General features: G+C 43.2%; 1 protein-coding gene across 1 annotated transcript in view; it reads left to right on the plus strand.

The window, feature by feature from the left end:
- The window catches only part of ORMDL2 (ORMDL sphingolipid biosynthesis regulator 2), a 32970-nt gene extending 16193 nt beyond the window's left edge, over nucleotides 1-16777 (plus strand). Inside the window, exon 4 of the mRNA XM_044284093.1 lies at nucleotides 16236-16777. Coding sequence (XP_044140028.1) covers nucleotides 16236-16371 — 136 coding nt within the window. The 3' untranslated portion in view covers nucleotides 16372-16777. The remainder of the gene's footprint in view (nucleotides 1-16235) is intronic.
- Nucleotides 16778-27280: the final 10503 nt, after the last annotated feature.

Below are 27280 nucleotides of genomic sequence, written 5' to 3' on the forward strand. Positions count from 1 at the left end.
GCTGAGGGGCATATTGAGTCCATGAAAGATTTAAATTTTTGTCCTAAGTTAGCGGAAAGTGAGACTTTGTGAGAAAAAAAATTAAAAAAAATCTATTTCCACTAACTTATGCGGAAATTTTTTTTTCTATGAACTTGCCAGGCCCCTCATTGGATACCTTGGGGTGTCTTCTTTCCAAAGTGGGGTCACATGTGGGGTATTTATACTGCCCTGGCTTTTTAGGGGCCCTAAAGCGTGAGAAGAAGTCTGGGATCCAAATGTCTAAAAATGCCCTCCTAAAAGGAATTTGGGCACCTTTGCGCATCTAGGCTGCAAAAAAGTGTGACACATCTGGTATCGCCGTACTCAGAAGAAGTTGGGGAATGTGTTTTGGGGTGTCATTTTACATATACCCATGCTGGGTGAAAAAAATATCTTGGTCAAATGCCAACTTTGTATAAAAGAAAATGGGAAAAGTTGTCTTTTGCCAAGATATTTCTCTCACCCAGCATGGGTATATGTAAAATGACACCCCAAAACACATTCCCCAACTTCTCTTGAGTACGGCGATACCAGATGTGTGACACTTTTTTGCTGCCAAGGTGGGCAAAGGGGCACATATTCCAAAGTGCACCTTTCGGATTTCACCGGTCATTTTTTACACATTTTGATTGCAGTGTTCTTCTCACACATTTGGGCCCCTAAATTGCCAGGGCAGTATAACTACGCCACAAGTGACCCCATTTTGGAAAGAAGACACCCCAAGGTATTCCGTGAGGGGCATGGCGAGTTCCTAGAATTTTTTATTTTTTGTCGCAAGTTAGTGGAATATGAGACTTTGTAAGGAAAAAAGAGAAAAAAAAAAATATCATCATTTTCCGCTAACTTGTTACAAAAAAAAAAAAAAATTCTAGGAACTCGCAGTGCCCCTCACGGAATACCTTGGGGTGTCTTCTTTCCAAAATGGGGTCACTTGTGGCGTAGTTATACTGCCCTGGCAATTTAGGGGCCCAAATGTGTGAGAAGTACTTTGCAATCAAAATGTGTAAAAAATGGCCTGCGAAACCCGAAAGGTGCACTTTGGAATATGTGCCCCTTTTCCCACCTTGGCAGCAAAAAAGTGTGACACATCTGGTATCGCCGTACTCAGGAGAAGTTGGGGAATGTGTTTTGGGGTGTCATTTTACATATACCCATGCTGGGTGAGAAAAATATCTTGGTCAAATGCCAACTTTGTATAAAAAAATGGGAAAAGTTGTCTTTTGCCAAGATATTTCTCTCACCCAGCATGGGTATATGTAAAATGACACCCCAAAACACATTCCCCAACTTCTCTTGAGTACGGCGATACCAGATGTGTGACACTTTTTTGCTGCCAAGGTGGGCAAAGGGGCACATATTCCAAAGTGCACCTTTCGGATTTCACCGGTCATTTTTTACACATTTTGATTGCAGTGTTCTTCTCACACATTTGGGCCCCTAAATTGCCAGGGCAGTATAACTACGCCACAAGTGACCCCATTTTGGAAAGAAGACACCCCAAGGTATTCTGTGAGGGGCATGGTGAGTTCCTAGAATTTTTTATTTTTTGTCGCAAGTTAGTGGAATATGAGACTTTGTAAGAAAAAAATAAAATAAAAAAATCATCATCATTTTCCGCTAACTTGTGACAAAAAATAAAAAGTTCTATGAACTCACTATGCCCATCAGCGAATACCTTAGGGTGTCTACTTTCCGAAATGGGGTCATTTGTGGGTTTTTTCTACTGTCTGGGCATTGTAGAACCTCAGGAATCGTGACAGGTGCTCAGAAAATCAGAGCTGCTTCAAAAAGCGGAAATTCACATTTTTGTACCATAGTTTGTAAACGCTATAACTTTTACCCAAACCATTTTTTTTTTTTTGCCCAAACATTTTTTTTTTTATCAAAGACATGTAGAACAATAAATTTGGCGAAAAATTTATATATGGATGTCTTTTTTTTTTTTTTTTGCAAAATTTTACAGCTGAAAGTGAAAAATGTCATTTTTTTGCAAAAAAATTGTTACATTTTGATTAATAACAAAAAAAGTAAAAATGTCAGCAGCAATAAAATACCACCAAATGAAAGCTCTATTAGTGAGAAGAAAAGGAGGTAAAATTCATTTGGGTGGTAAGTTGCATGACCGAGCGATAAACGGTGAAAGGAGTGTAGTGCCGAAGTGTAACCCTGGGTTCACACCTGAGCGTTTTACAGCGCGTTCAAACGCGCTGTAAAACGCTTAAGACATGAAAACCAATGCTTCCCTATGGGAAGGGTTCACACCTGGGCGTTTTACAGCGCGTACGAACGCGCTGTAAAACGCCCGACGCTCAAACAAGTACTTGAGCTTCTTTGGGGCGTTTTGACGCGCGTTTGTGACCATAGGACACTGCAGTCAATGACACAAACGCGCGTCAAACGCGCGTTTACTATTACAAAAAACGCGCATAAAAACGCGCGTAAAACGCGCGTTTGAGGAACGCTTAGGTGTGAACCCAGGGTTAAAAGTGCTCTGGTCATGAAGGGGGTTTCAGCTAGCAGGGCTTACATAGAAACATAGAAACATAGAATGTGTCGGCAGATAAGAACCATTTGGCCCATCTAGTCTGCCCAATATATCTGAATCCTATGAATAGCCCCGGCCCTATCTTATATGAAGGATGGCCTTATGCCTATCCCATGCATGCTTAAACTCCTTCACTGTATTTGCAGCTACCACTTCTGCAGGAAGGCTATTCCATGCATCCACTACCCTCTCAGTAAAGTAATACTTCCTTATATTACTTTTAAACCTTTGCCCCTCTAATTTAAAACTGTGTCCTCTTGTGGTAGTTTTTCTTCTTTTAAATATGCTCTCCTCCTTTACCGAGTTGATTCCCTTTATGTATTTAAAAGTTTCTATCATATCCCCTCGGTCTCTTCTTTCTTCCAAGCTATACATATTAAGGTCTTTTAACCTTTCCTGGTAAGTTTTATCCTGCAATCCATGTACCAGTTTAGTAGCTCTTCTCTGAACTCTCTCTAGAGTATCTATATCCTTCTGGAGATATGGCCTCCAGTACTGCGCACAATACTCCAAGTGAGGTCTCACCAGTGTTCTGTACAGCGGCATAAGCACTTCACTCTTTCTACTGCTTATACCTCTCCCTATACATCCAAGCATTCTGCTTGCATTTCGTGCTGCTTTATTACATTGTCTTCCCACCTTTAAGTCTTCTGAAATAATTACTCCTAAATCCCTTTCCTCAGATACTGAGGTCAGGACTGTGTCGAATATTCTATATTCTGCCCTTGGGTTTTTACGCCCCAGGTGCATTATCTTGCACTTATCCACATTAAATTTCAGTTGCCAGAGTTCTGACCATTCTTCTAGTTTTCCTAAGTCCTTTTCCATTTGGCGTTTCCCTCCAGGAACATCAACCCTGTTACATATCTTTGTGTCATCAGCAAAAAGACAAACCTTACCATCGAGGCCTTTTGCAATATCACTTATGAAGATATTAAACAAAATTGGTCCCAGTACAGATCCCTGTGGAATCCCACTGGTAACATGACCTTGTTTTGAATGTTCTCCATTGACTACAACCCTCTGTTGTCTGTCCCTCAGCCACTGCCTAATCCACTCAACAATATGGGAGTCCATGCTCAATGACTGCAGTTTATTGATAAGTCTTCTATGTGGGACAGTGTCAAAAGCCTTACTAAAATCTAGATATGCAATGTCTACTGCACCTCCACCGTCTATTATTTTAGTCACCCAGTCAAAAAAATCTATAAGATTTGTTTGACATGATCTCCCTGAAGTAAACCCATGCTGTTTTTCATCTTGCAATCCATGGGATTTTAGATGTTCCACAATCCTATCCTTTAATAGGGTTTCCATTAATTTGCCTACTATTGATGTCAGACTCACTGGTCTATAGTTGCTCGATTCCTCCCTACTACCTTTCTTGTGAATGGGCACGACATTTGCCAATTTCCAATCTTCCGGGATGACTCCTGTTACTAATGATTGGCTGAAGTGGTTAAAGAGGTCTTCCAGGAATAAATTATATTTTATGCATATTTTCCCCAGTGCTGTGCTCATCCGCTGTCTCCATCTTCTGGTCCCCACACATCCAGATGGGCATGGTCACACACACCACTCCAGCCAATGACTGCTCTCAGCAGTGATGTGGTCACAAGTAGCGTGTCACTGCTGAAGCCAGTCATTTGCTGGCGTTTACGTGACCATGGCCAGCTAGATGTGACCAGAAGATGGAGATGGCAGAGTAAAGGGTCGGAGTAGAGCAGGTAAGTATGACACTATATTTTTTTTAGGCCCCTTTCACACGGGCGAGTTTTCCGTGCGGGTGCGATGCGTGCGGTGAACGCACTGCACCCGCACTGAATCCTGACCCATTCATTTCTATGGGGCTGTGCACACGAGCGGTGATTTTCACGCATCACTTGTGCTTTGCGTGAAAATCGCAGCATGCTCCTCTTTGTGCGTTTTTCACGTAACGCAGGCCCTATAGAAATGAATGGGGTTGCGTGAAAATCGCATGCATCCGCAAGCAAGTGCGGATGCGGTGCGATTTTCACGCATGGTTGCTAGGTGACAGTCTATTCACTGTATTATTTTCCCTTATAACATGGTTATAAGGGAAAATAATAGCATTCTGAATACAGAATGCATAGTATAATAGTGCTGGAAGGGTTAAAAATAATAAAAAAAGTTAACTCACCTTCTCCTCTTTTTCGCGTAGATGCCGGTCTGTTCTTTATCTGTGGGCTAAAGGACCTTTGATGACGTCAGATCACATGCTCCATCACCATGGTGATGGACCATGTGATTGGAGCATGTGATCTGACGTCACCACAGGTCATTCAGTCCACAGCTAAAGAACAGATCGGGATCTACGCTAACAAGAGGAGAAGGTGAGTTAACTTTTTTTTATTATTTTTAACCCTTCCAGCACTATTATACTAAGCATTCTGTATCCAGAATGCTATTATTTTCCCTTATAACCATGTTATAAGGGAAAATAATACAATCTTCAGAACATCAATCCCAAGCCCGAACTTCTGTGAAGAAGTTCGGGTCTGGGTACCAAACATGCGTGATTTTTCTCACGCGAGTGCAAAACGCATGACAATGTTTTGCACTCGCGCGGAAAAATCGTGCATTTTCCCGCAACGCACCCGCCTCTTATCCGGGCAAAAAACATGACGCCCGTGTGAAAGAGGCCTTAAGGAGGCTGGCTGCGGGCATTACATGAAATAAAATTATAATTACCAGAACCAAGAGCTCTCATATCTATAATGGAGATTTTAAGGCTAATTTCTAAAAGTTTTTTCATCCAGGTGTGTTCTTTAGTTTTTCTTCACGCATGTGTAAAACCGATGCAATCCTGATGGAAAAAACTGAAACGCTGAACGCAATCGCAGACAGTGCAGATTCAACTTGGCCTACTTTTACACTCGCGTTTTTGCTTTCCGTTTGTGAGGTCTGTCAAACGGATCAGTTTTGCCTTAATGCATTCTGAATGGAAAAGGATCCGCTCAGAATTCATCAGTTTGCCTCCGTTCAGTCACCATTCCGCTCTGGAGGCGGACACCAAAAACACTGCCTGCAGCATTTTGCTGTCCGCCTGACGAAGTGGAGCCAAACGGATCCGTCCTGGCACACAATGTAAGTTAATGGGGACGGATCTGTTTTCTCTGGCACAATAGAAAACTGATCCGTCTCCTATTGACTTTCAATGGAGTTCATGACGGATCTGTCTTGGCTATGTTACAGATAATACAAACGAATCTGTTCATGACGGATGCATGCCGTTTTATTGTAACAGATCTGTTTTTGCAGATCCATTACAGATCCGCCCAAAATGTGAGTGTGAAAGTAGCCTTGCATGCTAAACTATCAGTTTTTGAACACTGAACAGATCCTGACGCAATCTGTATTGCTCTTGTGAAAGAGGCCTAAAAACGAAAGCCATGATGCCTGTCTGATCAGAACCTATCCAGACCTGATGCACTCTAAGCCTGGCACTGGCTATTGCTTAGTACTTTGTATGTTCTGCCATAAGGGCATCAAAGCGAAGTTAGGACTTCTTCGCTCCAATGCGTTCTGTGTACTTGGCTGCAGCGTTGGCAGGTCTGTATACAGATGTGACCACTGCAGCCAGACACTGCTGTATACCACTGAGGCCAATGATTGGCTGTAACAGTCATGCATACACTGTTTTTTAATTATTTTTTTTTATGAACTTTACAGTCGAAGTAAGTAGTAAACATAAGAAAAATAAATATTCAAAGAAATTAACATCAGCAAACAGTGACAGAAGAACAGATACAGTCCTAAGGTCTCGTTCACATTTCTGTGTCTGTTTGACATCCATGGAAAATATTTCTGAGAAGATGTCCGTGAATAATCGTGGTGTGTGTTTTTTTTTGTTTTTTTTTGCCCTGTGTGTCATCCGTATTCCGTGGATGCTATTCAGTGTCTATAATCAGTCGTCAATGAATCTCTGAGAGAATACGGATGCCAGTGGTGTAAGTGGCTTTTCATAGACTCCGATAGACATGTTTGGTCTGCATCACCAAAGCAATGCATGTGTACGTGTGCTGTCCTTGGATAATGCGGATATAATACTATCCTAAAAAAACTGAAATGTGAATAAGGCCTAGAGGACATAAGAGAAGTGACAAAGTAATAACATTGCCCAGCTGCACGTAGCCTGTCACCAAGGCAGTACCTGTGCCAACTGAGGTACAAAGCACAGAACAAGGTCATACAATAGCTAGCTGAGCTTCATATGGAAGGGCTTTAGTGGACTCCACCCAAATGAACTGCTTCATGATGAATAGAAATGAGCATTATCATTCAGAATAAATGATTTGCCTCTCCAATGATCTTAACATTGTTTTTAAATCTAGTGAAAACGGGATCCATTTGGCTAGTTGCTATTGCTGGAGTCACTTCTTAATTTGACTGATATCTGTTTAAAGGGAACCTGTCACCAGTTTTATGGTGTTCTAACTAAGGGCAACATAAATAAGTGACTGATTCTCTTAGCAAATTGAAGGGTCACTTTCTTTAATTGACCCAGTCAATCTGCCCACATCTTGTATTGAAAAGCTCCAGCTGATAATGATGAGTCCTGACTTTCCCCGCCCACCTGCTGCTGAATGACAGTTCATTTCCATATGAATCAGCAGCAGGTGGGCAGGGGAGTGGCTATAGCTCTGAATTAAATATACACTGGACTCGATGACATCACGCTGGACTCAAATCGGCTCATTAGCATGCGGCATCTTTTGTGTGTATATTATGAGGTAACCATCTGTCACACCAGTAAGTGAATACATCTAGGGTACTTTTTAGTAGTTAATGATTGTATATAATTAGTTAGATTATAATCAAATATCCACATGACAGGTTCCCTTTAACATTGGGAGCCTTCCTCTATGGTCACATTCCCAAGGTTTGTACTGGGTTACAGATATCCATGGTGGAACTCTTCATAAGATATAGTACAATGCATGTGGGTGTTTCAGTTTTGTAAAACCTTACTGACTTACAAAGAAGAAAAATGAATGGCCTTGAGGGCATGCTGTGGTTTTTTCTAAACCGCAGTTTGCCCTATCTGACATTGATTTTTTCCCATTGTAATGTGAATGGATTACACTAATCGGCTGTTTGAGAAGGCACTGGCGCTCGCAGTAGCGCTGCAGCCTTCTCGCAGTTTTCCCTAGGCCATTTGATGTCACGTTCATGGCCTATGAGCATAGAAGTGAATGGGGCTGAGCTGCAATAGCAAGCACAGTCACTATACAGTACAGATATGAAAAATATATATATATATATATATTCATATTTTTTTTATTTGCTATTGATGTAGTCCTCCTCTGGAGAAGCACTGAGCGGAGTATGTGGAATGCTTGTACTACTATGCTTTGGCCCTGTGTCTTGGTTTGAGCTGGTTTTGCAGGTTACACAATAGTAAATATAGTGGCATAACATGTTATGAACCGCTTTTAGCGTATTTTTCACTGGTGGTAAACTGTTAAGCACTGCAAATCTAATAGTAATATATAGATAAGCTAAGCCAAGTTTCCTCATTTCCCTACTTCTGTTCTGGCCCTTTGTTGACATGCAGTTGCAGAGCTGTTGGGGCGTATAACAACAATCTGACGTTTTCCTCATGAATATTTGTGGGTGTCATACTGCTTTCCCCTCCTCCTGTTCTGAAAAGGGAGTAAATAAAATTGCTGCCCTGTCTGCAGTCTTACTGCTGGGATACTCATGTTATATGTGTGGGGCTAAAAGTCCCAGCCGTACAGTACAATCACATTGCTGATACACAGATTCCCCCTATCTGTTTTTGTGCAATGTTCTGCAGACACTTCCTCACAGCCAGCAGAAGAGTACAGAGGAGAGAACTCTTCTGTTCTTTGTCAGCTCTGTGTTTGCAGGGTGAGGAGGGAGGGAAGATCGTGTGCACAGCATTTGTCTCTTCAGTGCCTGGAGAAGAGGAAACCCTGAGGCAAAGCCTCCTGCACTAAGTCTGTGCTGCTGATGGAAGAAGGGGTTATACCTTGCTGAAGAATCCAGTGGGAGGGGAGACGCAGGAAAGACGGCTCAACCAGCAGATTGTCAGTGCAGGGGCGTGGCCAGCATGTCGGGCAGTGCAGGGGGCGTGCACAGCCTTCACAGGCAGACCTGCTCTTCAGGCTTGTGCATGGAATGTTATCAGAGCAGGGAAGAAGCTGACATCACAGGTCACGTGACCCTCAGCAAACTAGGAGAACAGGGCCACTGTAGATGAAGGAAGTGAATTGAAAACCCTCACATTTGCTTAGGCTACTTTCACACTTGCGCTTGATCATATTAATGCAGACGGAGGCTCCGTTCAGTACGGATCCGTCTGCATTAATAACTTAGAAAAATTTCTAAGTTCGCAAGTAGCCTGAGCGGATCCGTTCAGACTTTCAATGTAAATTCAATGGGGGACGAATCCGCTTGAAGATTGAGCCATATGGGCTCATCTTCAAGCGGATCCGTTCCCATTGACTTACATTGTAAGTCTGAACGGATCCGCACGGCCAGGCGGACAGCTGAACGCTGCAAGCAGCGTTCAGCTGTCCGCCTGTCCGTGCGGAGGCGAGCGGAGCGGAGGCTGAACGCCGCCAGACTGATGCAGTCTGAGCGGATCCGCTCCATTCAGACTGCATCAGGGCTGGACGGAGGCGTTCGCGTCCGCTCGTGAGCTCCTTCAAACGGAGCTCACGAGCGGAATTGCGAACGCAAGTGTGAAAGTAGCCTTAGTTAGAAACATACGAAGAACAAAAAATTAACTTGGACAACCCCTTCAGGGCTCCAGATGGCGACCAAAATGGTCGCCAATGCGACTTAGAATTTACAAATGGCGACAAGACTTTTTAGTCTTGTCGCCATTTGCGACTAGACCCTCCGCGGCAGCTCTGCAGTTGAACAGAGACGGGCACAGGAGATGATGGTTCTCTGCCCGCCTCCGATGTTCTTCTCAGCCTGAGTCAGCTCGGTCAGAGCACACAATAGCAGAGACGCTGGCAGCAGGGAGGGGAGGGACTCGGGAGCAGTGTAATCTGATCCTAGAGTGGAAGCTGCTTCTGCTAGCCCCTCCCCTCCCCGCCCACCAACCAATCAATCAGAGCTGAGGCAAGCACTAGCAGCTCTGAGTCACTGACAAGTACAGGGAGAAAGAATCAAATGAGTCACAAGGTGAAAAGAACTAAAGATCTGACTTAGTGACTCATTCGATTCTTTCTTAGACTCCCTGTACAGTGCCCCCCCCCCCCCCCCCCAGTATAAGAAACATTGGTGGCTCAGTGGGAAGTGCCAATGAGGGTTAAAAAAATTAACTCTCCTCCTCCAGTTGATCGCGTAGCTGCCGGTCTCCTGTTCTTTCTTCAGGACCTGTGGTGATGTCACTGAGCTCATCACATGGTCCATTACCATGGTGATGAATCATGTGATGTATCATGTGATGTGCACAGTGATGTCACCACAGGTCCTTTGACAGGTCCTGAAGAAAGAACAGGAGACGATCAATTGGAGGAGGTGAGTTAATATTTTTTTTTATTTTTTTTAACCCTCATTGGCACTGCCCACTGCGCCACCAATGTTTATTATATTGGGGGGGTGCACACTGCGCCACCAATGTTTTATACTGTGGGGGGTGCACACTGCGCCACCAATGTTTTATACTGGGGGGGTGCACACTGCGCCACCAATGTTTTATACTGGGGGGGGTGCACACTGTGCCACCAATGTTTTATACTGGGGGGGTGCACACTGCGCCACCAATGTTTTATACTGGGGGGTGCACACTGCGCCACCAATGTTTATTATATTGAGGGGGTAACACTGCGCCCCCCCAATTTTTATTATACTGGGGTGTTGGGTGGGGGGGGTTGCGCACTGCACCACCAATGTTTATTATATTGAGGGGGGCACACTGCACCACCGATGTTTATTATACTGGGGTGTTGGGGGCGCACTGCGCCACCAATGCTTCTTACATTGGGGGGGGGGAGGGCGCACTGCGCCACCAATGTTTATCATACTGGGGGGGGGGGGGGGGAGCGCGCTGTGCCATCAATGTTAATTATATTGACCTTCTACTATGCATTCTGTATTAAAGAATGCTATTGTTTTCCCTTAGAACCATGTTATAATTTCATCCTAGCAACCATGAGTAAAAATCGCACCGCATCCGCACTTGCTTGCGATTTTCACGCAGCCCCAATTACTTCTATGGGGCCTGCGTTGCGTGAAAAACGCACAATATAGAGCATGCTGCGATTTTCATGCAACGCACAAGTGATGTGTGAAAATCACCCCTCATGTGCACAGCCCCATAGAAATGAATGGGTCCGGATTTAGTGCGGGTGCGTTCCGGTATTTTGAATGCCAGATCCGGCACTAATACATTCCTATGGGAAAAAATGCTGGATCCGGCATTCAGGCAAATCTTCAGTTTTTTTCGCCGGAGATAAAACCGTAGCATGCTGCGGTTTTATCTTTTGCCTGATCGGTCAAAATGACTGAACTGAAGACCTCCTGATGCATCCTGAACGGATTACTCTCTATTCAGAATGCATGGGGATATGCCTGATCAGTTCTTTTCCGATATTGAGCCCCTAGGACTGAACTCTGTGCCGGAAAAGAAAAACACTAGTACCCTAAAATATTAAGTTTAAATCCCCCCTTTTCCAATTACATATAAAATATATAAACAATAAATAAATAAACATATTACATAGCGCTGTCCAAACTATTAAATTATTAAAAAAATATATCCTATGCGGTGAGCATTCGCCATTTTTTTGTCACCTTGTCATCCCAAAAAATAGGATAGGACTGTTCTATTATGGGTCGAATGTTTCATAAAATGCGAAATGCACGCAGCTTTTTTTTTTTGGTGTTGTTTGTTTTGTTTTTATTTTTTTGCGCGGTATTGAGTATCGCAATACTTTTTTATAGTGACGAAAGCGAATCAAAATTTTGGTATCAAAACAACCCTATGCCGATCTGATCGGTGTAGCGTTGTCACGATACCAAAATTTTGGTTTCGATTTGGCGACTAAAAATTTGATTTGGCTCCTAAATTTTTCAGTTCAGGAGCCAATGGCTACTAGGTATTTTTTCTTTATTTTTTGTCTGGAGCACTGCCCTTTAATAGAAATTGTGCCACTTCTTGGTTTGTACAAATCACTTTACTGCAGTTTCCTCCTTATCTGTCATTCTAATCCTGCCTGTACTGATATCGCCTTTGTGTATAGATAAGACAGGATCCACCATTTACAATAGGTAATTGCTTATCTATTCTTGCCTTGTACAATGACCCCTAAATGCTGTTGAGAACAGCTCAGGCAAGATGGTTGCCCCCCATAATCATACTCAGGAAATAGAATGAAGAAATCCTATAATTAGAAAATAAAAGGAAATGTGTTACTATCTGGTTTTAACTGGTAGATAACATTTTTGGTGACACATTTCCTTTAATAATTAATACCGTACATAGCTTGCAGGGGATGCATGGAGCGGGCTCACACACTGAGCTCACTCCATAAATGGCTGTATAATACAGCTGGCAACCACTATCAGTGATCTGAATAGATGATGATCATCCTGGTCATTTAACCCTTCAGATGCTGCTGTCAGTAGCAACCAAGGCATCTGTGGGGTTAGACAGAGGGTGGGGGCTCCTTCTGATCAGAGACCCCACAAGTCCACAACAAAATCGCACGGATCAGTTGTTATGACAGAATGGGGTGCTGTGAAGGTTCACAAGACTGTCATAGCAAACTGCCTGCAGACAGCCTGTCGGAACCCCGTAGACTACAGTAATATTCTATTGCAGTCTATGGAACAAGAGATCAGAAGATCGCATGTACAAGTCCCCTAAGGGACTAAATAAAAAAAAAAAATGGTTCCCTTTCCCAGTTTTATAAAAAAAAAAAAATAAACAAATATAAAAGGTATCACCATGTCTGGAAATAAAAAAATTTAAATATTTTTCCTGCACAGCGAATGAAAAGTTGAATAAAAAGTGATCAACAAGTTGTACTCGCCCTAAAATGTTACCAAGAACTACAGCTTGTCCTGCAAAAAATAAAACAAGCCCTCACACCGGTGGAAATATAAAAAAAAAAAGTTAAAGATGTCAGAATATGGCGATGCAAAGATAATTTTTATGCTTTGAAAAGCTTTTATTTTTAAATGGTTAAATCCTAATAAAACTATACAAATTTTGGTATAGCCATAAGTATACTGATGGCTTCGGATTTTGAAACGGTAATGTATGTACAGAACCGAACTGTAACATCACAGGCACAAGACTAAGTAAGTCTCACTCTATTTGTGGCTAGAAGAAGGTCTCAGCAGAGCCCATACATTTTACTGTGGTACAGAGCACATATTATAAACAAAGTTTTGAAACAAATCTGATTCAGATAGAGCAGTCCGAACCCGATTCACTCAACGATAGTAGAAAGTAAAAACTAAAACGCAAAACGATTTGTTGCAGTCCTTACGGGGTTAACAATCTAGTTGAAACCCACAGAGATTTGCAGTAAAACCCATATGTGGACTCAATGTTGTCTTTTGATTCTACAGCATTATAATGATCACTTTTTACCGAATGCCCCAGAATACTTCTCAGTCGTGGCCTCTGAACATCTGCATTTATGACAGCGAACAATGTCCATAAACACTTCATTCCCTGGGCAACTGGGACTCTGAACCCTCCTTGTTTTATCTGTCTTTTGGATCACTGCTGATCATGTGGTACATTTCAATCAATCTTGATTTACTGTGAAACTGAAAGTAAAGGAACACTCGTTAGCGATTATCTGGTGGTGTAAAGGTGCTGTCAACTACCCGATGAACAAGTGAAACGCATAATTCATGCGGTCACCTGAATCATTGTTTGCAGATGGCGCTGTGTAAACATGCTCTGCTGCCGGCAAACAATAAGTCTGTATGGGGAAGAATGATGGTATTAGTGATCACTCCTTCTCATACTGTAGAGGAGGTCACTGTGTGTAAGGCTAGTTTCACACTAGCGTTCGTCGGTCCGCTCGTGAGCTCCGTTTGAAGGAGCTCACGAGCGGACCCGAACGCCTCCGTCCAGCCCTGATGCAGTCTGAATGGATGCGGATCCGCTCAGACTGCATCAGTCTGGCGGCGTTCAGCCTCCGCTCCACTCGCCTCCGCACGGACAGGCGGACAGCTGAACGCTGCTTGCAGTGTTCAGCTGTCCGCCTGGCCGTGCGGAGGCGAGCGGATCCGTTCAGATTTACAATGTAAGTCAATGGGAACGGATCCGCTTGAAGATGTCACCATATGGCTCAATCTTCAAGCGGATCTGTCCCCCATTGACTTTACATTGAAAGTCTGAACGGATCCGCTCAGGCTACTTTCACACTTAGAATTTTTTCTAAGTTATTAATGCAGGCGGATCCGTACTGAACGGAGCCTCCGTCTGCATTAATATGATCGGATCCGTTCAGAACGGATCCGATCGAACGCTAGTGTGAAAGTAGCCTAAATGCTGCAGTCTCCTCCACTGACAAGCAGGCGATTGCTGGGAAGGAAAGCGTCCTTCCCAGGAAATCTCCTGCAATATTGGCCTGTGTAAAGGGGCCTTAAGATGCTCTGCAGATAGACTGAAACTAAAAAATGTCCCTCATATGCCCAGGCCCCTCACACTGAATCTACTTGCCTGACTCCCTCTGCCACTGCTGCTGCTTCTCCCCGTGCGCGGATGAAAACATGGCAGAAATTAATGGGGCTGCGTGAAAATCGCAAGCAAGTGCGGATGCGGTGCGATTTTCACACATGGTTGCTAGGAGACTATCGGGATGTGGACCTGATCTTTATTATTTTCCCTTATAACATGGTTATAAGGGAAAATAATAGCATTCTTAATATAGAATGCTTAGTAAAATGTCCATTGAGGGGTTAAAAATAATAAACAAATTTAACTCACCCCCTCCACTTGGTCGCGTAGCGGATCTCTTCTTTCTACTTTCTTCAGGACCTGGCTAAAGGACCTTTTGATGACTTCACTGCGCTCATCACATGGTCCATCACCATGGTGATGGACCATGTGATGAGCGCAGTGATGTCAAATCACCATGGTGATGGACCATGTGATGAGCGCAGTGATGTCAAATCACCATGGTGATGGACCATGTGATGAGCGCAGTGACGTCATCAAAGGTCCTTTAGCCAGGTCCTGAAGAAAGAAGAGATCCGCTACGCGACCAAGTGGATGGGGTGAGTTAAATTTGTTTATTATTTTTAACCCCTCAATGGACATTTTGCTAAGCATTCTGTATTAAGAATGCTATTATTTTATCTTATAACCATGTTATAAGGGAAAATATTAAAATCTACAGAACACCGATCCGAAAACCATTTTAAAAATGGAACATATTGGATTTTTTTTTTTTTTTTAATCGGGTATTTTTAAATCTTTTACTATGGGGGGGGGGCATAGGGGACATTTATTAAGACTGTTTCGCCAGAGATAATATATTATGTGCAACTTTTTCTGCTAAATCTTGCAAATTTTGGTGAGCGACACCACCTCATGCCACTTTGAAAATGAGCGTGGAAAGTACATGATTGTTATGTATTTACTATTGGAGCTAGTTGCACAGAATGCCAGATAACCCTTTGGCCTACTGCCATTTACAGAGCCACAGCCACATTTCACCCCAGCCTGCACCAATTCATGATTTTGGTGCAAAACCAGAAAGAAAAGTAACTTAAAAATTACTTTTAAAAGACCCCCATAAGTTCACACAGCCACTTAGGAAAGACACCACACAAAAAAAAAACGCTAAAAAAAACTTAGGTGCTCTAAAAAACTAATAAATGAGCATGTGTGCAAGGACCTTTTAGGCTAATTTCCCATGAGCAAGTTTTCCGCTCGGATATGATGCGTGTAACGAATACACAGCATCTGGACTGAATCCTAACCCATTCATTAAAAATGGGTCTTTGCACACCTTTTTCACGTGTAATATCTGCATTCAGGAAAAATCACAGGATCTTATATAGTGTGCACTTTTCACGCAGCTCTGGCTCCATATAAGTGAATGGTTGTTATTCTTCAGTTTTATTTCATGCACAGAGGTCCCAATAATGCTTGTAGACGCCTGTTAAGGCCATTTTACCCTCTGAAAAAAGTCTGACACGTACCAATACGTGTCAGACTTTCCCCTGCCAATCATGGCAGGGCACACTGTGAAAAGCACAGGCGGCGCGGCGATGTTGCTGGTACAGCAAAGAGTTTCGTTATTGGTTATTGTTTGGGATCTTGTCTTTTTACCAGAAGAAAAAAAAGTCATGCATGCAAGTCTTTTTTTGTCCGGTCTCTTTGACAGAATCTGTGATGGTAGAATCGAACAGAGCCTCCAACGCAGATGTGAACAAGCCCTTAACATTATGTAGGCCTACGTATCATGTATTTGTATTACTGCAGCTTTTGTACGCCTTATTGGCTAAAAATACTCTTCAAAAATAGTAAGAGGAGTATTTTTACTGTTCCAGAAAAAAAAAATTGGGAGACCTCTGACACGTGTGAAAAAATGCATCAAAGCTGATTGTATCCGCATTTATTTATTTTAATTTTATTTTTTTACATGTAGATGTATGAGTGAATTAATCCACCCCTGTCCTTTCTTTCCACCAGATACCTTCTTGCCAGCTTTTACACCAAATATGATGCTGTCCATTTCCTTATCAACACCTTATCGTTGCTCAGCGTCCTGCTTCCCAAGCTCCCCCAATTCCATGGAGTACGGATTTTTGGAATTAACAAGTACTGAAGATGTTTGATGGGAATCTCCACCTGCTGCCTGTCACACAATTCATGTTCTGCATGAAATAAGTCGGGGACATTATTCTCATTACGAAGCTGCGGACACCCGGCTGAATGATATTGTGTCTGACACGTTTTATACTGTGATGCTTCAAGATTCAGAGAGAAGGATAATCAAATGAGCGTACACACACCTTATTACTGCAAAATGACATTTTGGATATAACGAGGGGGGATTTATTTGGTTTCGTTGAAGTAAGATGAGTGAGCTTAGTAACTGCCTGATATACAGCAGTGCTTGCTGTACACACAAAGATGATTTGCTATAAATTAAGGTTGAAATCAACAGCCCCTTATGTTAAGTATTAAATGTGTTTTCTCTTTTAATTTTCATTAAAGTTGAACTAGTTTGACATTATTATTTTCCACCATGTTGTACAGAGATTTACAGGGAAAAAAAATGAAAATTGGAAACCGTAAATCCATACATTCCTGTAAACTAGGCTTTTGACCTTGCCTATTAGAAACTACGTCATGGCAAATTTTAGATTGCATGCTTGGCTATTTATAAGGTAGCGCCTGATGTCAGGGCCCCTATCCACAGAATCTGTAGCAATGTCCATAGATAAGAAACGTATACATAGGGATCTACGAAGCGGTGTAGCACTTAGATAGCCATATGCAGTTTCTAATGTTAGTACCTTTTACATATAGAAATAGTAACAAAGGAATCCTAGACACTACAGTAGCCTGTTCAGTGTATATCACTAAGTAGTAAATATACCTCATGTGAAACCACGTGCCGGTATTTCAATATTGTAGCTGAATTTTAGTCGTTATCCAGGTTTTCCACCTCTTCAGTTTTTTTTTTTTTTTTGTTGTTTCCTCCCCCCAATACTAGAAATCAGGATCAGGTCTCTTTCCTTGAATATTTTAATACATTCTACAGATATTCAGTACCTCAGCATGCCCATAATGGCCCTTTCACATATATCGGCTGTGTCCGCCCAGCTACTTCAGGCTGGGAGCTGGACACAACTGATATATATGCACAGATATGACTGCTACATGTAGCATCTTTCTGTCAGGCGCCATTTGACATGCAGGTTCTTCAGTGATGTAACGGATGAATATGAACAATCCCATAGAAAACTATGGGATCGGTTCTAGCTTCGGTTTCCCTCCACCATGCCCTGCTGAGCACGCTGGGAGTTGTAGTTTTGCAACAGCTGGAGAGCTGCAGGTTGGCCATCCCTGGTTTATAGGATCCTCACATTCTGGTTGCTAGATTTAAAGGAGTTATCTCGCAAAAAGTAATACCGGGCATTTCAAAAGAAGTATTATTGCATTAGACATGTGTTCAGTCTTTATGTACAATACATTTTACTCTCTTGTAGCACCCCCTGCTGTCTTTCCTTCTGGTCCACCTTCTCCTGCATTCAGTGGTAGACCAACATGCCCAGTAGCTTCCCTGTACCCCTCACCTCAATGTGTAGTGATCTCATAGAGATGCAGGTGACGTGGTCCATTCACCTTTCATTCATTTGTTCCTACTTCAAAATTTAAAATAAAAATATAACTCTCTAGAGAGTGGAGAAGGAACCTGGGGGCATTACAAACCATATATGTATCTCTGGGGCTCTATCTGTTGTCTATGCAGGGGAGGAAGGGGTTAACAAGAGCTCATTGCAGTGTAGCCTAAATAGCTTGTACACAGAAAGGTGTAAGAGCCCATTCACATGACCGTAGGCCACCCGTGCTGTGGTCTGCAATGCATGGGCACTGGCCGTGTGAATCCCGCATTGCGGCGTGGACCCGTTGACTTGAATGGGTCAGCGATCCGCAATATAGGGCCTATCTTTTTGCAGTGCAGAGGCATAGACCAAAAAGCCCACGGAAGTGCTTCCAATCCGTCCCTCTCTTCTGCTCCGTATCTTGTGGACCCATTCAAGTCATTCATTGGTCCGTAACCATGATACAAGATTCACTGGGCTGGTGTGCGTATATTGTTTGCATTTGTGAATAACCCCTTTAAGCCAGCCATACTCATGAGATTAGTATCTGGTAGAATATGGCTAATTGTATGCATGTGCGGTTGGACCATCAACATGGCAGACTTAAAGGGAACCTGTCATCGACTCTATGCTGACTTGAGCGCAGCATAAATTAGTGACAGAAATGCTGATTTCAGCGGTGTGTCACTCAATAACCAGGACTCTTCTCAGGAGATGTGACTCTTTTCCAGGCCCAGTATGCAATGATTGTGATGTTGGTTCTCGGCAACCACTTACTTTTAACTTATCAATGACAAACCGCTGAAATCAACTCGCCCGTCTGTACTTTATGCTGCCGTTAGTATGGGCAGCATAAAGGTGATGACAGGTTTCCTTTAACTGGCAGAGCAGAAGGATAGTTTAAATAAAATCTAAACCAACATAACGGTCTTGTGCTAAGTGGGAAATGATTGGGTCCAATCAGCCAATGTAGGTTCAGCCGGAAAAAATTTGACTTGACAGATCACATTATTGGAGGGCAGTGGTCTACTGTCAGCTATATAACTAATCAATAGTTTGCATATAACTTTCGAATGATGGTCAAGTATAAAATCTGTCTTTCAACTATTTGTGTCCATAATTACTCAAGTCTTATTAATGCGGTTTTCAGAGACAGCTTGTCCCCTAGCCTGTCCTCAGGCTGACGATTGGGGCTACTCATTCCCAATCACTGCCCTATGTATATGTGTCTCCTGAAAAATGAGCTTGTCAGATCTTTCAGGCAGCAGCAAAAATAGTCGTTTAGCACACACCGTGTGGACAGGATGTGCTGCCGAACAGTAGCCAAACTAAATGGGAAACTAATGATCATAGTAATCTGGCCGAGTAAAATCACCGATGATTGACATTTGTGCGGGCTTGAAAAAATGACCATAATCAGATCTCCAGCTCATAGCATAAACCAAAGAATCTTTATCTTTGAGTAGAGAACCTCTTTAAGGCCTCATGCACACGGCCGTAGCAGGTCCATTCCCATATTTAGCCCACAAACAGTGTCCACAGTATACGATCACCAGCCCTGTGCGCATGGTATTACTTATTCACTTGAATGGGGCCTCAATCCAGAAGGTGTGGTGAAGTACGGATCTGTCTGCCTCCACAAAAAAAGTAGTGCATGCGGTGCCGCCGCTGACGGCGAGCATGTGGCTGTGTGCATGAAGCCTACAGAACAGTAATTTATCTTCACCATATCACACAGAAGTTCTGGAGCACTATTCAGTACAGTGATGGCACACACATTACCAACATGAATATACAGGAGTAAAATCCTGGCCTTTCCCATTGCTGTCGTGTAATTGATTGTCCTAATTAGATCAAAATATTTGACTTATCAGGTTGTATGCACACTTTTTAATTATTTTTTTTTTAGGGAAAATTATAGCTCCTAGATGGGCAATTCAATAAGGGGGCTTGAATGTGGCGATAGTCATTTACTTGAAAGAGAGAATATCTGAAAATCAGCAAATGAGAATTATAGTACAAGCCTGAATTTTTAGCACGTCCTGATCAATTAGTTTGGAATCACACAGTAAGATACGCACGAGAGCCAGCGCATTGATGTTCTGCATCTCCATAGAATCCTATGGTGAGGCCAGTTCAGTAGAGGTGCAGGTCATTTCACATGAGTGTGACACTGGCCTTTATTATTGGCTTGTGTAGGATCTGGATTTTTTTTTTTTTTGCTAAAAATGGGATAGGGAAGCTTTTTCCAGTTGACAGGTTTTCCTACTGGTCTTTGATGGGATCAGCTCTCTGCAATAAAAAAAAATATATAGGGACCACACTCGGAATGTAAATGTATCCATGTGAATGATGTCAGGCTCTTAATTTGACCAAACGTGATACATAAAATGGGAAGAGCATAATATGTGGAAACAAGGCATGTCAGAGATCAATGCATGCAAAGTGTGGCTAATGATGCTTACAATATCTTACTCTTAGATTTGGGAAGGTGACATAACCGATGGTTTTTCCTTTTTCAATGATCACTTCTAGGGCTTGATCTATATGTGTATATAATGTATATGTCAGAGATAATGTTTGGACATTGTAGGCAAATAAATTCCAATTAGTGCAACTGAGTTTTTGATTTTTTTGCTTCCACTATCAACCACACAGGGGTCCCAAGTGGAGGACTCCTCCTCGATGATGCTCATATGACCTAAATCGGGGGTATAGACGGGGCACAGTCCTAACAGCTTACCTGAGTTCCTATAAGGGCTCATGCACACAACCAAAAACTACAGATTGCATTCACTACAATCGGACTGGAAAAGATGCGGACAGCACATGTGGCCACGGAGCAGGAGTGAAGCACTTGCTATTACTTACTGCTCCGTGGTCACCGGCCGGCACCGCACTTTAAGCCCTGATACATCGTCAGGACATATTGCACATATGCGTGCACTATGACCCGACACTGTGTGACGTCAGGACTATAGTCCGGTGCGGGCAGAAGAAGATGGAGGGGTCCCCCTACAGGAAAGGTAAGTACTGGGGTTGGGGCAAGCTGGGGGATAGTGGAGCTGATGCACTTGGGCTGGGAATGAAGGGTGTTGGGGACTGATGGCAGGGAGTCTATTAATTCATTTTTTATTATTAGAGTACTCGATTAATCGGTAGAATACTTGATTCCTGAAATAATCGTTTACTGCAGCCCTACACTGAACGCCTCTGCATTTTGCACATGAAATATGGATATGGTCGTGTACAAGAGGCGTTATGTGCTTTCTGGGCAAGCACCTGTAGGAGGCCTTAGTAACAAGTGTGTGTTACAAAAATAAAAAAAGGCAGCCAGCCCTTATGATCACTCTGTAGCAACATCAATCTCAAGGATGAGATTCAAAAGTCAGACGAGTACAGACAATGGGAGCTTTACGAGCCCCATGTAAGACACCTAATCATTGGAAGTGGATTTCAGAGTTGCAGACAGAGCGCCATAATTCAACCACATCTTAATGCCTATATAATAGCTGCAAGATCCACCTTCTGTGGTTAAAGGGGTATTTCAGTTAGAACAATTGTCCCCTATCCATTTCTATAGGAGAGCAGAGTACATTCCAACCAGCTGCTCTGTTCATTTCAGGGGTGGCTCCATGGAGTATGGGGGGCCCCCATTCTCATGATCAGTGGGTGCCCCAGTGGTATCCCCTATCCTGTGTATAGGGGATATGTTTTTTTTCTAACTGGAATCCCCCTTTAATGTAAACTGAAGATCACCATAGGGTTCTATGGTAAATTATGTTTGGTTCATTTGAACTGGAGCCAAAATATAGCTGCCAAGCTGGAGCGGCATTACAGGCAGGTCAATGAGACCTAAGGTTGCATTCATACATCTGTATTAAGGCAATATTTAGGACAAAAATGGGAATGGACTACCTATTATGGCAGTGAATTCTTTTCCAAACCTCTTTTGGTAAAGATTTTACATGATGGCGTTTGGCTTTAAGTTTACAGCTCAGATCCATAATACAGCTGGTAAAATGAAGCCTAAGGGCTCATGCGCAATATGTGGGCACCGGCCGTGTGCACCCTGCATCACGGATGTGGACCCATTCAAGTGAATCCGGAAGGTCGGTGCGGAACGGAGGCATGAAACTCCACGGAAGGACTACAGCAGGCATCCTCAAACTGCGGCCCTCCAGCTGTTGCAAAACTACAACTCCCAGCATGCCTGGACAGCCTACAGCAGGGCATTGTGGGAGTTGTAGTTTTAGTGCTTCCGTGGTTTTTCTGTACATGCCTCCGCACTGCAAAACAATAGAACATGTTCCATCGCGGCAGCCGCACAGATAGTGTCCCATTGTTCAGCTGTTCCGTGCATTGGGGGGGGGGGCTTTAATTTGCGCCCCCCAATGCACGGAACGGCAGAACAACAGGCATGTGAACATAGTAAATCTAGGCCTAAGTCTGTAAATGGCGCAAGTTTAGAGCGGCTATCTAGACCTGCTCTAGAGTTATCACAGGGGCTCGGGCTGGATGATAAATGTGATGCAGAGACAGACACATTTCTATGACAACTATTGGTTGTCAACAGATTTTTACACCAGAATTGTGCCAAAATGTTGGTGCAAAATGGCGGATCTTAGGCCTCGCCTCTTTCCTGATGGATCCAGCCCACTTCTGTTAAGTCCCACACCTTTTTTTTTTCAAGCATCACAGAAAAAAAAAAAAAAAAAAAAAAAAAGTGTAGAAACTTTAGCTATGCCATTTTGTGCTACTTTTTAGGCCTCTTTCACACTTGCGTTGTCCGGATCCGGCGTGTACTCCACTTGCCGGAATTACACGCCGGATCCAGAAAAACGCAAGTGTACTGAAAGCATTTGAAGACGGATCCGTCTTCAAAATGCTTTCAGTGTTACTATGGCACCCAGGACGCTATTAAAGTCCTGGTTGCCATAGTAGTAGTGGGGAGCGGCATACTTACAGTCCGCGCGGCGCCCCATGCGCATGGATCATGTGATCCATGAGACGTCACTCTGGAGCGCCCCGGGAGCCGCACGGATGGTAAGTATGCTGCTCCCCGCTCCCCACTACACTTTACCATGGCTGCCAGGACTTTAGCGTCCCGGCAGCCATGGTAACCATTGAGAAAAAGCTAAACGTTGCATCCGGCAATGCGCCGAAACGACGTTTAGCTTAAGGCCGGATCCGGATCAATGCCTTTCAATGGGCATTCATTCCGGATCCGGCCTTGCGGCAAGTGTTCCGGATTTTTGGCCGGAGCAAAAAGCGCAGCATGCTGCGCTATTTGCTGCGGCCAAAAAACGTTCCGTTCCGGAACGGAAGACATCCTGATGCATCCTGAAGGACGGACTGTCCATTCAGAATGCATTAGGATAATCCTGATCAGTATTCTTCCGGCATAGAGCCCCGACGACGGAACTCTATGCCGGAAGACAATAACGCAGATGTGAAAGAGCCCTTAGACAGCTTTTTGGCGCAGATACATTAGTAGATCTGGGCCATACTGGACCAACTGCAGAAATATAATATGCAAGTCTACAAGTCTTCCAGCCCACACTCAGCAAGTCACCAAGATCAAGAAACAAAGCCAAATATTCATCAAAGCATAAAAGTTTTAATTTAACAAAATATTATACAAGACCATTTTAACCCCTCAATCCCGGAGGTCAACCCATACTGCACATTTCTGATACACATTACCTGTTCCTTCATTGTTTGGAGCTACAAGTAAACACACTGAGAACAAGCTGCATTCTAAGGGATGGGTTTTTTCTTCGGATTTTTTACAAGGATCTAAAGAGGTACTCAGCCTACATGTATTAATTTTTTGCAGAGGAATAGTGCAGTAGAGATAAGGAAGGCCGCCAAGGTACTTTGCCCCTTCTGTGCACTCAGTTAAGTGGCAATTTAGCCTTTAGCAGAAGACCTGAGTAGAGTTGGTTGTAATGCAGTATAAAGCCTCATGCACACGACCGTATGTATTTTGCAGTCCGCAAAAAATACGGATGACGTCTAAGTGCATTACGTATTTTGTGGAACAGAACAGCTGGACCCTAATAGAACGGTACTATCCTTGTCCGTAATGTGGACAATAATAGGACATTTTTTTGCGGAACGGAAACGGAATGCACAAGGAGTACCTTCCGTTTTTTTTTTTTGCGGAACCATTGAAATGAATGGTTCCATATACGGTCCACAATAAAAAAACGATACGGAAAGAAAATACATTTGTGTGTATGAGCCCTAATTCCTATGAACCAGACTGTCAGATGTAACTGCAAAACAAAGCTGGACCGGCAGATTGTGCCGACAGCAAATTAAAGCTACATTAGCACAACCATATTTTTGGCTGATCCCACGCGGACCCATCCATTTCTAGGTCCACATCCGTGCAGCTTTGCCGCAAATTACAGAACATGTCCTATTCTTGTCCGTTTTGTGGACAAGAACAGGCATTTTTACAATGGGGCCTGCCAAAAGTGCCGGATACGGTTGTGTGAATGTAGCTTTAGGGCTCATGCACACAAACGTGTGCGCCCCACACCCGTGCTGCAGACCGCTAATAGCGATATAGAATGCACAGGTACCGGCCGTGTGCGGAACCAAGATTCAGTCTGAAATAGAAACATTTTCTATTTTTTAGCGGTGCAGAAGCACAGACCGAAGGCTGAAGGCGCTCCATAGTGCATAGTGCCTGCACTCCGCACTGCTCTGTATCTTGCGGATTACGGACCCATTCAAGTGAATGTGGGCAGCAATATGGGCACGGGCTGCACATGTTGGTGTGCATGAGCCCTAACAAAAAGGCAGCTTAGCAGCACTCGGGCTGTTTCAATCCCCAACGTAAATTGATGAGAAAAACCAAGTGGCAACTGGACTCTTGATTGGCAGAAGGTGCACATTCTGGTCTTATTTGTTTCAAAGCACAATTGAGCAGTAGGAAATGGCTATGAAGTTATAAATGTAGGCAATTTCAACCGGTATAGTTAATCAAAACTGGTGCACAGGAAATGTGAAGGAGTTACCCATAGTATCACATTTTGAGCCTTTCAATTTCAGAAGCGAGATCTGGAATGGGATTGGTTTCTATGGACGACTGCTCCACTTCATATATCTGCCAGGTTTGCTGCACTCGTTCAGTCATGGAATATAAAGAGTAAATGCAAATCCATATATATGTTCTATACCTCTGATTTAATGGTGCGTTAAATACCTCTAATATATGCTTTTTTATTTAGATGGGTTGTCCGAAACTACAGATATGGATGACTTATTCTCAGCATAGGTCTTCAATATCAGATCAGCGGTGGTCCTTACACCCACCAATCAGCTGTTTCAGGGCAGCCATGGTGCAGGAAACTATACAGTGTACGGACGGAAACAGAAGGCGTTGTACATTTTGTAGTTTCAGCCGCCAGCGTGACGCAGCCCAGATCCAACTCACTTAAAAGGGAATGGAGTTGCATTACCTCATCACAATGCAGCGGCTGCCCGAAAACAGCTGATCATGGAGGGCCGGACCCCTACCGAAGTGATATTGAGGACCTATCTTAAGGATAGGCAACCAATATCTGTAGCCTCGACAACCCCTTTAACCATTACAGTAACATATAACATTATCCTGAGTTAGACAATGCCTATATACAATTTAACAGCAGCAGCAGCAGATGAAAAACAAGTGAACTATAACTCAGTGCTAAAATTACTTATGTCCCACAAAACACAATCCCTACAGTATTAGGCCTCATGCACACGACCGTTCCTTTTTTTGCGGTCCGCAAACCGCGGATCCGCAAAAAACTGAAGCCGCCCGTGTTGCAATTTGCGGAAAGGGCGCCGGCAATATAAATGCCTATTCTTGTCCACAAAGCGCAGACTAGAATAGGACATGGTATATTTTTTTTAGCAGAGCCACGGATGTAGACAGCACATGGCGTGCTGTCCGCATCTTTTGCGGCCCCATTGAAGTGAATGGGTCCACATCCGAGCCGCCGATAGCGGACCCAAACAACGGTCGTGTGCATAAGGCCTTAGGATGAGCCTCTGGGCAGAGAGTTATCACACTTTTACAATCAGAAAATATTAAAATATTCAGAAAAAAAAAAAAAGCTGTTAAATTTGATTGTCCTATAAACCGTTCCTGCTGAAATTTGCTATACAGTGGGATCAATATAGGAATGGCTATCCCAGGTGAAAATAAAAAGACAGAGCAGCCACAAATTGTATCCCTAACATTAAATACTGTTACAATGGAGCTTGGGACGGCTTTCTTACTGGATGTGCCTAAGTTAACAGAACAAAAACAGAAGATAAAAAAAGTGACTGTCAAAACGATAGCTTACAGTAGACATGTCATGGCAAAGATGCCAAACACTATTACTTGCTTATTAGTAGTGTTGAGCACGAATATTCGAATAGCGAATATTTATCGTGAATATCGCCACTTCGAGAATTCGCGAATATTTAGAATATAGTGATATATATTTGTTTTAGCGAATATTTGTAATTTTTTCCCATCTGAACACGATTCCTCCCTTTTTCTTGCTTGTGGGCCAATGAGAAGTAAGCAATGTCAAGTTCACAACAATACTTAGTGCACCAATCATTGATCTGTAGTCAGACCTGCTAAAATGTGAAGTTGCACGTAGTGAGAGAAAATATTCTAATCACTGCCGATTAGCGCAATCGCGAATATATTGGAGCACTTGACTCTATCTGCATATAAAGCTATTGTAATGTTCTGCCGTGCCAACCATTTCCTCCAGTCTCAGGAGACTTCTAGCAGCTTGGAAAATGTAGCTAAAGTGACCCACGCCTTTATTTCGCGTTATGAATTCGCATTACGCAATTTTTACATCGCCGTTTTTTCACATTCAATTAAATCTCGAATATATGACGAATATTCTACAAATATAGCCCCTGCCGCTCATCACTGCTTATTATTATATATGTAATCGGTTCTTACCGTTTAAGGGTTCTCTAGAAACCCTCAAGTTGAGGTTTTGTCCAGCAGAATCCTGGAAGGATGTTACATGGTATATTGTGCTACAAAAGTATTTGCAATTTTTCCTTTTAGAGGGGTTCTCAAAGAATTTTTTTAAATGTCCGCCAGCAATCTGTCCTAGAATGTGAGCAACTGGTTGCCACAACTTGCAGAGCTGCCTAGGGGGTCCTCACTACACTGCTCTACAATAGATGGTAATGATGTGATCCTGCCTACGATATGTCATCATGGCAGCCCAACAGGAAAACTCACCAATATGTAGTGTATCCAATGTGTAGTGAAGCCCCCCCCCCCCCCTCCTCACCCCACAGGCAGCTCTGAAAGTGGTGGCAACCGGTTCTGCTCACATTCTGGGACAGGATGCTGGCAGACATTTTAAATCATTCCTGGAG

The sequence above is a fragment of the Bufo gargarizans genome, chromosome 3 (genome assembly GCF_014858855.1).
Source record: "Bufo gargarizans isolate SCDJY-AF-19 chromosome 3, ASM1485885v1, whole genome shotgun sequence".
In the NCBI taxonomy this organism is placed as follows: Eukaryota; Metazoa; Chordata; class Amphibia; order Anura; family Bufonidae; genus Bufo; species Bufo gargarizans.